The 14,427-nt window shown below is 41.9% G+C and overlaps 1 protein-coding gene across 1 annotated transcript; it reads right to left on the bottom strand.

Moving 5' to 3' along the window:
* Positions 1-2,070: 2,070 nt before the first annotated feature.
* On the bottom strand, positions 2,071-8,435 carry LOC138800558 (up-regulator of cell proliferation-like). The gene has a single exon (XM_069982325.1). It carries the CDS (start codon positions 8,403-8,405, stop codon positions 3,732-3,734), a length of 4,674 nt encoding a protein of 1,557 aa, XP_069838426.1. The 5' UTR covers positions 8,406-8,435; the 3' UTR covers positions 2,071-3,731.
* Between the last annotated feature and the right edge of the window lie 5,992 nt (positions 8,436-14,427).

The following is a 14,427-nucleotide window of genomic DNA, read 5'->3' as shown; positions in this document are numbered from 1 at the left end:
TGTGTAAACAGTCTATGTGAAAGATGGGCTTAAGTGATCTTAAAAACAATCGCAATAACTATTTTTCTTACGAATTTGCTAACGATTTATTCGTCTAAACACTGATCGTTTTAAAAAGCAAATTGTTGCTTCAAAATCGTTAAACGTTCGATTGGGCGAATTATCACTCCGTGTAAACGCAGCAATAGGCTCAGATTTCTTCCTCCCAAAAGTTATTGAAAAGCAGAGGGAGCAATTTGCTCAACTTCTGGCTATTTAGACTAAAGGTTCCTCCCAAAATACTCCTGTCCTAATAGGGATCAATGCCAATATTTTTAAAGGGGTACTCCGGCCCGGGGGTATTTTTCAGCTATGGCCGGGGATGGGGTGATTATGGACGGCAGAGGTCACTTACCTCCCGGTTCCAGCGCCAGTGCCCGGATCGTGCCGCCCGGTACACCTGTCCTGCGGGTGCTTCCTGGTGTGAGCCATTCAGTAGCCGTAGCAAAGTCCCGCCTCGGCCCCTGAATGGCTGAGCTGCATTTAGATGTCACTTCTTATGCGGCAGCTCACACCAGGAAGCGGCCGCTGGGATGGGTGTACCGGGCGGCGCGATTCGGGACCCGGCGCTGGAACCGGGGGGGGGGGGGTAAGTGACCTCTGCCGTCCATAGCTGAAAAATAACCCCGCGCCGTAGTACCCCTTTAAAACTTTGCTCTGTGATACCAAGAATTTGATGTGAGCTGACAATCCATCATATCTGTCTGGTTGCTTATGTGAGGAAGGATGTATAGTGTATAATGTGGATAATTATACACATAAATTCCCTTTCTGACAGAAATAATGTCGTGTAAACCGTTTAAATGCTAATGCATAAATAAATTAATTAATATACTGTCACAAACGGGAAAAAACACCACAAACATGTATACCAAAGAAAACATGGGCATATTTTACCGCATCAAATATACTTTATTATCATAAAAAAAATCTAAAAACATGATTGCAAGAGGTGAAACTGAATGACCCTGTAAACGGGAAAGCCCTACCACACACTTCACATCCATGGGGAATGTTAACATAATATACTGGTAACCTATTTCACAAAAAACATCAACACACGATATTGTATTGCACTAATCGAATCACAGGAAATAAAGTGCAAAGGAAAGTCCGTCATTTCCAAACAATAAAGTGCATAGGCAAATACCCAGACCCTTAGTTATACCCACTAGCAGCTATATCCAGGTCTGAGCATTAAAGTGGTACTCGGGTATAAGAAGATTGTATTTAAATGAAAAGACACCCCAGGATATCTAACTTTATAATGCAGTGTTATCACTAATGGTACTGGCTGGCTTCAGCGTGGTATGGTGTACTTCACCCCTGACAGGAAGTAGAAAATAGAAGACCTACAAAATCTGTATTGTTTACAGCTCCCCGGGGGGGCTTGTCAGAGGTCGTGACCTCACTCAGGGGGCAGGGCTCAAGCTCAGAAAGAAGATCCAGCCACACCTGTGACATCAGAAGACAATTGGGGGGACTTATGAAGACCGACGTCCTCGTACGCCGTTCTTAAATCAATCTCCGACCCCTTTTCCCCGGCCGGCCTTACTAAGAGGCACACCCCTCTTAGTGAATCTGACCGGGTTTCCCGAACCTGCGCCTAACGTACCAAATGTACAACTCTGCTCGCCCATCTGGCAGGTGGGGGATACAGCAGGCGTATGTCAGGAAGAAGGGGCGAATCTGCGCCTTCTCCCTGCCCAATGTGTTGTCTGAGGAGAGAGGGTGATGCTGGGAAGTTGTAGGGATGTATCATGCAAAAACACACTAAAACCAGAACTATTGGTGATAAGTGATATGTCTTGATTAGATAATTTTATTCAAATACAATTTTCTGATCCCAAAATACCCCTTTAGGGTGAATTTTATATTTTTGAACTTCAAATAAGATTATGAAGTATGAGTTAAAAAACAGAATATTCAGCTTGTATATAAGTATTCATTGGGAAATTATACGCCAGAGAAATATACTTGTATCAATTCAAGCACGTATTTATTACATTGAGAATAAAGTTTACAGCAGGATGACCAGCTTGCAGGTTTTTACTATATAAAGGACAGAATAAGAGCAAAAAAAAGTCTAGAGTAAAATATACAGGCCTGTTTACTATGGTAATGCAAATGATAAGAAGCCAAAATATTTCTGATTACTTTCCCGGGTGACCCAACCCAAGTCCGTGCAACTCAAACTGTTGTTACTATTCAAAGACCACCCAGGTGAGCACCAGACTAAGAACAAGAGAAGTTTCTTGTTCACCAGTATTAATTAGGATGACAAAATAACAATGTTGAAATCAGCAGCCTCACAAGCTCCAGTCTGTAGGTCACACATGATTGATGAATAATCGTCCCGGCTCATTTGGTAACCCAAGAAATGGCAATAGTCCAAGGAGAAGTTCATGTCCTCTGTGAGTCCAGGGGCTGGAGGGAGGGCAGAGGAGTATCTTCTTGATGACAATATACTTTTATTGAGACCTAAATTATACAGGCTTTTCAAGGCAGCAGGACTCTGGATGGGTTCACATGGCTGGTACTTGTATCAATTTAATAAATTTTCTTTAAACAAAAAACAAGAAGGAGATGGCTATTTAGACTGAGGGTGGAAAGCAATATGTACTCAGGGGCTTGCTCAAAAGAGTAGTTTGGAAAGTAGGCGATAAGGCAGAGAGAAAGGCTAGGCAGGGAGCCTTGACTAGTTTTGACCCAGTCTCCACCCCATAGTTCACGGCTCTCTCCCTGCCTTGCGTGCCAGAATAAAGTATGAACTTACAGCATATAAAGTAACAGGACAAGCATGTGAACATATGGTAGGGAAACTGATCTATTATGTGCTGCTGGTGGGTTTAACAGCACAATTGGTTGGTTTTAAGTGATGGTTTAAAGAAGGTCAAGAAAATTGAAGCCATGACTTAAAGGGAACCAATCAGCTCATTTGGGCTTATTTGGTTCCCTGCATGACTGTATAAAGCTCCTGTGAAGCTCACGGCGCGTACTGGCCACGGCTGCAGCAGTAGCTTTATACTAGAGAAAATGAAGTTTTATTCCTCCGGCGCTCAGTGGGTAGAGGCGGGCGGGTAGTTATCTGGGCAGCTCTCTGCCTGTCAGCATGCTCAGCGGAGATGATTGACAGGCAGAGTAGCCCTTTACTCAAGCCTGGTGTGAGTGAAACTCCGAGCACTGTTAGGTCATGGATACAGTGGTCAGAAGTAGATCTCAGGTGTATCAGGTTCATTAAGAACAAGGTAACAGAGTTAATAATTAATATACTGGTTAATTGTCAGAACTGATTAAATTGGTGCCTGTTTTAGATAGTAAACTAAATATTGAAATGGCAGTTAGAGGTGGAATGGTCTCTTTGAGTCTGTCGGGGTTTTGAGCTATAACAGCATTGTGATTGTAGGCAGTAGGGCTGCGGACTTTTGCGTGTGTGTAGGGGGAAGCTTTGTGGTTTGAGTTTGATTGGAAGGCATTTCCAGGGTAACCTCTATGGAACAATTGTTATGTATCAGTGGAGCTTGCCATTTTGGCTGGTAAATTGGGATTAAATTTTTATGATGGTGTCGGTTCTGAAACCTACTTTTTTATTGTGTATTGTTGATAGGTTTACTTTTGTAACTCCGTAAACATTTATAAGAAAAAATAAGTTGTCCTCTATCGTATTGTATCACTGGGCATTTTTTCTTCCGTTATTCGCTCATATGAAATATTTTCTTTAAGCTGCGGAGGGCGTCTTCTTTTGTTATTTCCTTCCAGTCATCGGGCAGGTCAGCTGGTTTGGCTTCATATTCTTCAGCAAATCTTTCATTAAATTGGGCAAAAATGTATTTCCAGTAATCTGAGGACTGGATGCTGGGGTCGGGTTGGATGGACCAGTCTGGATAGTAAGTGCGATACTCTTTATACGGGTGAGGTTTACCTTCTGTGGCTGAATTTTTAAAAGTAGCTACATCAGATACAACAGATGTGCTACATATGTCCAGAACCAGTATATCACTTACATTATACACATATGCCCCTAGCCCTTTTGGTCTATGGACAGATGCAAAGTGGTCCTTGTGATCAGCCCCTCCGGCCTCACAGGGGACTTTACAGAACGGACATTGATTTCCACATCCAATCACTATCCTGAACAACTCGTCCTGGGGCTTCAATTTAATTTTTGAAAGTACAGATTCTAAACTCATAGACTTAAGATCTGACAAAACTTGATCCTCCATTGAAGCAAGAAAAAGCTGAATATCATTTGAGAACTGAGGAACATTAACTTCATTATTGAAGGCTATCATTTTCATTGCTGTCTGGGAAATAACCAGCTTTTCATTTAACTTCTTCTGCACATTTTTTAAGAACTGCGGGATGTCTTCACTGCTCAGAATTGTGTCTTCTCTAAGAACTTCTTTCACGTCATTGCTGATAGACCTGATGAGATCTGCCTGTAATCGCTCCAGAGATCCTGGCATCTGGTAGGTTGCTGTGATTTTCTTTAGGATCCAGTCTTTTGAAAAATGTTCATATATTCTAATATATTGAACATATTTCTCAAAGGACATTTCATCCATTAAGTTCTTCAGAAGATTGTACTGGAAAAAGCTTCTGCTGCTGAATATCTGGTTGTTTGGGCCATGTAATATGTCATCAACCATCCTTTTGCCGAGATGATCATAAACATATTGGGTTATTGCCGGGGTCAGACACTTTTCACAGAACTGTCTGCCCCTAATCTGAGATTCATCTTTTGCTTTAAAATTGTCTAAAAATATAGTCAAGTAGTCAGGCTTTAGGTTGTCCATGCAGGTTTTTGGATCATTAGCTGTAATAAACCTGTCATGTATCTGCTGAAACCTCTTAGATGCTGTTGTAAAAATGAAGAGCTTGATGTCCAGCTCAAACTGTACTGTGAAGTGAAGACTTTTGGACTCTTTATCGTTAAGCTTTGTATTGATCATCTGCAGAATCTCCTGGCAGTAAGTGTCGTCATAGTCCTCAGTGGCGTTCTCCTTCTCCGTGACGTATCTGTCACACATCGCTATCAGTGAGGTAGCAAACTCTTCAAGTATTTTATATGTTTTATTACTATTTCCAAATGCTTTATTCCACATTTTCTTTATCCAAACTGTGTCAACATGATTTTTATCAACCTTAAAAATGCCAGAGCGTTCTGTTAGATTTCCCACAGCCAGCAGTGTTTTGTTTATATCGGGTCCTTTCTTGCTCATGTCCTGTCTAAGTTGCTGCAGAATTCCATCGCTCACGTTACACCTCTGTAATTTCTCTATTTGTAGATTTGACAGCGTCTTCTTCCACATGGCATTGAATTCAGCTTCTACTTCTCTATCACTTAGCTCGTTGTTCTTCTCTCTGCAGGTTTTTAAGAGTTCATCAATTTTCTCTTCAATTATCACCTGGTATTGTTCCTTAATGTCCTGAATCTTTCGGTTTCCCTTTTGTATTGAAAGTGTTTTCTCATACTTGTCTATGGCGTTTCTCCTCAGCTCTCCACTTAGACTTGTAACACTCATCTTAAAATCTTCATGGTATTTTTCTATCAGATTAATGTTTTCTGAATCACTTTCAAAGTATTTCTCTACCAGGTCGAGCATTTTCTTCTCCTCATAATTTAGAAGCCGATCAAGATCCCGGATTGTCTCTTCTCTGTTATCATCACAATTGTTAGTTGGTTGATTCTTAATGTTTGTTTCTTTTCTCACTGCCCAGTTATGAATCTCTTTGGTGAAACTCCATTCCCACATAGAGAACTGCTGCGACAACTTATTATAAGCTTCAGCCACCAGGCTGTTCCTGAAATTGAAGATGAATTTCTCATGTTTGACCGCAGTCCACAGACTTCTCACCCATTCACAGAAATCAGGTATTGTTGAAGCTTTTCCTTGATGTTTTTGGGTTCTTAGGAACTGTAATAGATATTTTTTAAATTCAGAAACGTGTTCACTGTATCCTGAATTCACAGGAGCCATTGGTGGGACCCCCTGCCACAGTCCGGGAATGTACCAGTTGTGTTTGTTCAGGTCGTAGTCCATGACATCACTGAATTTGTCAAAGCCGCTTCTCTTTTCCATGTTTGCAGCTATCCTTGTCATTTCATCTAATTGTTCTAGAAGTTTCTTCCTGTGTCTCATATTCTTGTCATGAGCGGACACATCACTCACATTCTGATGGACAAACTGACAATTGGGTCTCTTTCCAATTTCTTTCATTCTTAGAAATGCATGGACCACAATTTGTAATATATCTTTCATCTCGGTGGTGTTCTCCATGGCCATGTTGACTATGGTGATGTCACTCAACCCAACCACTAATGTGGCCAACTCATTGTCATGTTCATAACTATCAACAAGGGAAGCCAATTCAGGAGCTTTTAACCCTTCAGTATCAATCACCAGAATAAATTCACAGCCAATCTCCTCCTGGATGTTCTCCTGCACTCTAAGAAGGGTCATGAAGGCTCCTCGTGTGCATCGTCCACTGGCCACTGGGAACTGTAGACCAAACATGGTGTTCAGGAGGGTGGACTTCCCTGTACTCTGCACTCCTAGCACAGTTATCACTCTCATCCTACATCGTCCTCCAGTCTTCCTATCCAGCTCAGTCAGGACATCAGTTATCCACTGTAAGGGAATGTTGGAGGCATCTCCATCAATCAGCTCCAATGGGAACCCATCCAACAGTAGATCAGCGGCAATGCCTGGGAGGTGACTGAACTGTTTAGATGCATTTCTTGCTGTGGAATATTCAGCTTCATAGAACTGCCCTAACTCTCGGAGAAAATGCTCGATCCCTAATGAACTCTCTGAGATTCTCTTATCAAGCTGCTTGAGTTCTTGGAGGTTGGCCGATGCATCAGGATTGTTGCACTTCTCTTTATATTCATCCTGTAATCGGGATAAATTTGTTCTTGCAATGGAATCGAGTTCAGATTTCATCCACTTGAGAAAATGTAGTTTTTCATCTTTAGACAAATGAGTAATTGCATTGATGAATAACACCATGGCTTCTGGGAGAACATGCTCATATTGTTGTCTATGAAGTATATACTGTTTTTCTTTTAGCTTTGACACATACATTTCTTGATTTTCTCCACCTTGTTTTGTCATTCTGCAAAATTCCTTTTCTAATTTAGACAATTGTTTCCACAGATCTCCCTGTAGGGTCAGGCTTTGATTCTTAAATATTTCTACGTTTTTTATCTTTGAGGTAATATTGAGGGCATATTGTCTTGTTTTCTGCAGTTCAGGAGACGCCTCATCTATATCGATGTTAAGATTAGAAGCTTGTTTAGCAATATCCTTTAGTTTTACCAGTTTAGTATTATTTTGTAATTGACTATTGATGATTTTTTGAATCTTGTTCATGAACTCTGCATCATTTGTTGAGGAGGATTTTAGTATTGCATTTGTTTTCTCAATCTTAAGGCGTGAAAGTAGGTTTTTTATGTGTTCCCTTGTCTCTGGGTCCACAGCTTTGTCCTTACCTGGAGTGACAATGAAATAAAACTTGGTGTCATTGGGATTGCAGGATGATAGTAATCGGAGTTGTCTCTCACACATACTCTCAATAAATATAAAGATGGCCGATGAGATGCGAGTGAGAAATGTGAACTGTTCCCAGTTGGTCTCCAGGTCTCCTCGTAGATTGGCCACAGCAATGGGCTCTGAGAAGACATCAGATTTCCCACAAGGAAAGTACCAGGACATCTCCACCAGCCCATCAGATATCTTCCTCTCAATGTTCCCTCCCTCCATGTTGTCATGTATGAAGAAGTCATAAAGCTGTTGAGCTGGGTTAAGAACTTGATTTAGTACTTTAGATTTAGATAATTTATTTGGCCCCAGTCTGACGAAGGAGAAGATCGGCATCTCAATATTCACCACATTGTCTTCTCTGAACCCCTTACTGTCTGCTAGAGACTCAGGTCTCCATTTCTTCACAATGTCTCTCATTGCCCAAAGCATGAAGGTGAAATCAGGACCATCACCGGGAGGAAGCAAGACGGGAACAGCAAACTGGCACATGGACATTTTAGTTATAATTTCTTGCTGAAGACATTTATCTGAGCAGTTGAGGACAGCGCACAGAACATCCAAGGGGTGAAGAGATTTTGACCTTCGATTTTCTGTTTTATTATCAAACAAATCAAAAAGTTCATCATTTACACTTGATCCCTTGCCCGACCAGTTATCATCAAGTTCTGTTTTTCTTGCATTTCTGTCCAAAGATACAATATTTATTAGGAAGTGCTTAGGGAGAGCTCCTGTTTTTTTAGGTTTAAAATTATTTAAATTCTCTCTACCAATGCTCAGAACATCCCTTAGAGTCATCTTTGAATTCCGATAAGTCTCCATTCCCAGCTCAACCAAGACGCCCTCAAGAGTTTTTTTGTCTGTAAAAAAAAATATAAATACACAAAAGGTCAATACAGTCTGATCATGAAGTATGTAAATAATATCTTCACTGTTTAAATCATAAAATACAATTATAATGTATGTCCATCAAAGTGGGCCTTTATTATTTCATGCTGACAATACTGTAACTCACTACTAAGGGCATTTCAATAAACAGACATTTCACATCATGAACAGAGCCTGGTTAGTCTTTCAATCTAGCAGCTTTATTAACTATCTGCTTTTTGTCAAACATTACAATGTTTATCTTGCAGAATACGTAAAAGTTTTAATTATGTCCCCCCCCCCTCTTCCCTTCTTTCCTCCAGATTATACAGATTCAAATCCTTAAGTCTTTCCTGATATGGTTTATGCCTCACACCCTCCACAATTTTTGTAGCCGTCTTTGCACCCGTTCTATTTTATCAATATCTTTATGTTGATGAGGTCTCCAGAACTGGACACAGTATTCCAGGTGTGATGTCACCAGAGCTCTATACAGCGGGATCACAATCTCCCTCTGCCGACTGGTTATACCGCCCAGCATACCATAAGATATATATATATACAGCCCAGCATACCATTATATCCTGTATACAGCCCAGCATACTATTATATATACAGCCCAACATACAATTAGCTTTCCCAACTGCCTGGTTGCAGTGGTGACTCATTTTGAGTCAGATGATTCAACATATATTTTACTTAACCAGATAACCCCTTTAAAGTGTCACTGTCGTATTTTTTTTTTTTTTTTTTTTTTGCAGAAATCAATAGTCCAGGCGATTTTAAGAAACTTTGTAATTGGGTTTATTAGCCAAATCTGCCATTATCTGCATGTAAAAAGCCTTTTCCCAGGTCCCCCCCTCCCTCCTCTTTTTCATCCACTCCAAAAAATCTGAAAATTGTGACTTGTTGCAGGAGTCGTACCCTGTCTGCTCTATAGAGAGGGGAGGGGGGAGGAGGAAGGAGGGAGTTAGCCGGCAGCAGAAAGCAGATAACAGAGGACTACAGGCACAGAGCTGGGTGACAGCTGTAATCTGAGCTCAGAGAGGTCAGTGGTGATGGTCAGAGGAGATAACAGGTGACGGATTTGTAGATTAACTCTTTGTTGTCCTGTTTTGGTCTTTTCTTTAGCTCTCTCCATAGGAGAACAATGAAGACGGGGGAGAGCTTCAAACTGCTTTTTCATGATAAAAATGCATTTTTCGGCTAATAAACCCAATTACAAAGTTTCTTAAACCTCTGGGGGCATTATCATTTCATGGGGGCACCTCTGGCGGCATTATTAGCTCATGGGGACACAGCAGGGGATCCTACATACAGGGGGCATCCCACACAGCGCAGTTACTATGGGAGCCTACAGGAGGGAGAAAGGGAAGGAAGTTGCTAGAAATGGGCGGAGCCTAAATTGTTTGCAGGTTCTGAAAAGATGAAACGTATCTGGAAGGAATCATCATGGAGGTCTGGGCCGGATGGAGAGGAAAAGGGAAAGTGACTCCTCAGATCACAGAAGACATCACCGGTGAGTCACTGTATGACACTTTTCTTATTTTGTAGAACATCATTTAGTAGGGGCGCCCCGAGGTGACAGCTACTACATTATCTGTACTCAGAGATATCACTGTGTTATCTGTGCTGTTACATAGGACTGCAGGTGACTACTACATTATCTGTACTCAGAGATATCACTGTGTTATCTGTGCTGTTACATAGGACTGCAGGTGACAGCTACTACATTATCTGGATTCAGAGATATCACTGTGTTATCTGTGGTTTTACATAGGACTGCAGGTGACTACTACTTAATCTGTACTCAGAGATATCACTGTGTTATCTGTGGTGTTACATAGGACTGCAGGTGACATCAGGTGACTTATCCAGGTTGCAGAAGTTCAAACTTCATCGTGTCCTGCTGACAGTTTACTATGGGAGTTGTAGTTTTGCAGCATGTGGCTCTTCAGGTTGCAGCACTACAATGACACAGTACAGTCCATTAATTATAGGGGGCAGTAGTGCAGTACATGAGGTGGAGGCAGTGGCAGTGCATTAGAACATGGTGGCACATTAGAGTAATTGGATATAATGTTAGATATGACTTTGCCTGATCGGGTGAGATGGGGGGGCCCCAAGCTAAAATTTTGCACCAGGGCCCATCAGCCTTTAGCTACACCCCTGGCTTCAAGGGCAAAGCTAAGCAGGTTGATGATGCAATAGACAGTAGTGGAGAGGACACCACAGACCAGATAAGGGACTTTAAGGAGGTGGAATGCTACAATGTTCAAGGTGAGGGAGAGCCCAGTCGGGGCCCCCAAGAAGCCAGTCACCGGGTGCCTTACTCTTCAGTGAAGCACACACACCCCCAACCTCCCTCACAGCCAGGACGGCTTAGCTGCCCTCCTGCAAGCTACCATGGGCAGTCTCCAGGTGGGAAACCAAAACCCCTACGAGATCCTCATGGCATCCAGGAATGAGGAGGAGCGGAAGAGGCTTGAGTGGGTCCAGCGGGAGGAGCGGGAGCACCAACTACAAATGTTCCAACTCCAATACCAGCTGTCCATCACAGGCAATCAGGAGCCCCCTGAGATCTGGGTCCCAACGCTGAAGGTGGAGGACTTCCCCTGCTGGACAAAGGTGGGGACTTGGAAGAAACCTTCTTGCTGGCATTATAGAAGACCTGCTACTAGTACCACTTGCCTAAGGACCAGTGGGTCCAATTCCTGACCCCACCCCTGTATCGAGGGCAAAGACATGGAAACCTTCGGGTACCTGTCCAGCAAGACCAACTGAGTTATGATAATATCAAGCAAGGAATTGTCCAGCAGTACAACCTGACTCCTGAGAAGTACCAGAATAAGCTCCAAAGTTTACAGTGGGGTCCTACCGACAGCTATGATGACCATATGCGGGCCCTACTGCAAGCAGTCCACCAGTGGTTCTAGTGATTGAAGCTCACCACTGTCCAGAAACTGAATCATTGCAACTGAGGAGTTTTTGTGGTATTGCCCAGAGGACCTACAGCAGTACCTTCATGACCAGAAGCAAAAGGGGGGCTCTGCAACACTTGCTTGCTAGTACATCAACACCATGAAAAACCAAGAAACCTGTCAACTGTCCTAACCCCTCATCCCAAGGAGAGCTCTGCCCATGCTCCTCTCTCTACGTTGGTAGGGAAACTACTGGCCACCTCTACAAGCAGTGGACACTTCAAGGCCATAAGCGAGACATGGCTGGATGAGAGCTATGACTGGGTGGTTAATCTCCAGGGTTATAGTCTGTTCAGAAATTACTGTAAAAATAATAAAGTGAGAGGGGTCTGCCTATATGTTACATCCTACCTTAAGCCCATTCTGTGGGAGGATAAATGCGATGATAATGTGGGGTCTCTTTGGATAGAAATAAAGGGAGGGTCGAAGAATAATACAATTCTTAAGAGTGAGTTATAAATCTCCAAGTATAGTTCAAAATCTCCTTATAAGACAAATAAATGCGGCATCGAAGCAGAGTGACATCATTATTATGGGGGACTTTAACTACCCAAATATACAGGAAAGCAGAAGCCTGCAGCTCCAGGAAGGGAAGCCGGTTTTTGGAAATAGTAAAAGATAATTACCTTTCCCAACTAGTACAGGAACCAACAAGAGGGGGGGCACTGCTGGACCTGATTTTATCCAAAAGGCCAGACAGAATATCAAAAATAGAGGTGGGGGTCACCTAGGTAATAGTCACCACAACATAATAAGTTTTCGATTATCCTTCAATAAAATGCTTAGTAGAGGGGCTACAAAAACATTAAATTTCAGGAAGGCTAATTTCCAAAAACTAAGAGAGGACCTTGGGAACATAGACAATGCCTTCAGAAATAAAAGTACACAAGAGAAATGGGACATATTTGTAGTAGAAATAGGAGAAAACCAATGTGGTTAACTACAGCTGTTAAAGAGGATGTACCACCAGGTACATCCTCTTTAACCTAAACCCACTGATTGAACGGCGCCGGCACGGAGAAGCCGGTGCCACGGTCCGTTTTTCGGACCGAGGCCTGGTTCCCGTGCACGGCGCCGTTCTATGTATTGTCCTGCTTGTTACCCCTTTCTATTATATAGCGCTCTGGAATTAAGGGCGCTTTATAAATAAATAATAATAATAATAATGATTAGGCATAATGTAAATCCTCACATAAATCTCACCTTCCTAACACAACAAGATGTGGTAAAACATTAACCCCTTAAAGACTGAGCCAATTTCCATTTCTGCACTTCCATTTTTTCCTAATTGTGCTTAAAAGGTCATAGCACTTGCATTTTTTCACCTAGAAACCCACATGAGCCCTTATTTTTTGTGCCACTAATTGTACTTTGCAATGACAGGCTGAATTTTTGCATAAAGTACACTGCGAATCCAGAAAAAAATTAAATGTGTGGTGAAATTGAAAAAAAACAAAAACACTTTTTAATTTGGGTAGGTTTCGTGTTTACGCCTTTCACCCTGGGGTAAAACTGACTTGTTATATATGTTTCTCAAGTTGTTACAATTACAACGATATGTAACTTCTATAACTTTTATTTTATTTAATGGCTTTTAAAAAATAAAAACCTTTTTTAAAAATATATGTTCCTTAAAATCGCTCTATTACCAGGCTTATAGCACTTTTATCCTTTGACCATGTGAGGTGACATTTTTTGCACCATGATCTGTCATTTCTATCGGTACCTTAACCTCTTAACGACGCATGACGGGTTGACCCGTCATGCGGCGGTTAAGTGTAAACAGAGAGGGCTCCCGGCGTGAGCCCTCTCTGCAGCGCGCGGTCCCCGGTTGCTATGTGCAGCCAGGGACCGCGTGTATTAGCCGACGCTGCCGATCGCCGCGGCCGGCTAATTAACTATTCAAATACAGCTGTCAAAGCTGACAGCTGCATTTGATTAGTATATGTGCCCCCTGTCCCTGGTGTCTAGTGGGGGATCTCCCCCCTGCGATGCGATCGCGGGGGGGAGATCCGTTGTACAGAGCCGGCCGGGGCTCAGTGTCGCTCCGACGCTGTTCCCGGCTCGGCAATCTATTTAGATGGTCTGCAGCAGACCATTATAATAGAGCCATGATCTGATGGATCATTGCTCTATTATATACACAGGATTGATCTCAATGGGAGATCAGTTCTGTGTATATAGAAGTCCCCCAGGGGGCTTCATATTACTGTATGTGAATGTAAAAAAAAGTGTTTTTATTAATAAAAAATCCCCTCCCCTAATAAAAGTCTGAATCACCCCCCTTTTCCCGTTTTACAAATAAAAATAAATAAATAAACAAACATGTTTGGTATCGCCGCGTGCGTAATCGCCCGAACTATTCATTAATCACATTCCTGATCTCACACGGTAAACGGCGTAAGCGCAAAAAAATCCCAAAGTGCAAAATTGCGCATTTTCAGTTGCATCAAATCCAGAAAAATTGTAATAAAAAGAGATCAAAAAGTCGCATATGCGCAATCAAGGTAACGATAGAAAGTAAACATCATGGCGCAAAAAATGACACCTCACTCAGCCCCATAGGCCAAAGGATAAAAGCGCTATAAGCCTGGGAATGGAGCGGTTTTAAGGAACGTATATTTGTTAACAATGGTTTTAATTTTTTACAGGCCATCAGATACAATATAAGTTATACATGTTATATATATCGTTATAATCGTAACGACTTTAGGAACATATATAACAAGAAAGTTTTTCCATAGGACACACGACGTAAAAATGAAGCCCCCTCAAAGAAAAATAATTGCGTTTTTTTTTTTCAATTTCACTGCGTATATAATTTTTTTCTGGTTTTGCAGCATATTTTATGGAAAAATTCAGCCTGTCATTGCGAAGTACAATTAGTGACGCAAAAAAATAAGGGCTCATGTGGGTCTGTAGGTGTAAAATGCAAGTGCTATGGCCTTTTAAGCACATGGAGGAAAAAACGAAAACGCAAAAACGAAAGTTAGCCC

This window comes from Dendropsophus ebraccatus, chromosome 9 (assembly GCF_027789765.1).
Source record: "Dendropsophus ebraccatus isolate aDenEbr1 chromosome 9, aDenEbr1.pat, whole genome shotgun sequence".
Lineage (NCBI taxonomy): Eukaryota > Metazoa > Chordata > Amphibia > Anura > Hylidae > Dendropsophus > Dendropsophus ebraccatus.
Note: the sequence above shows the minus strand (reverse complement) of the source record. Positions and strands in the feature narration are given on the sequence as shown.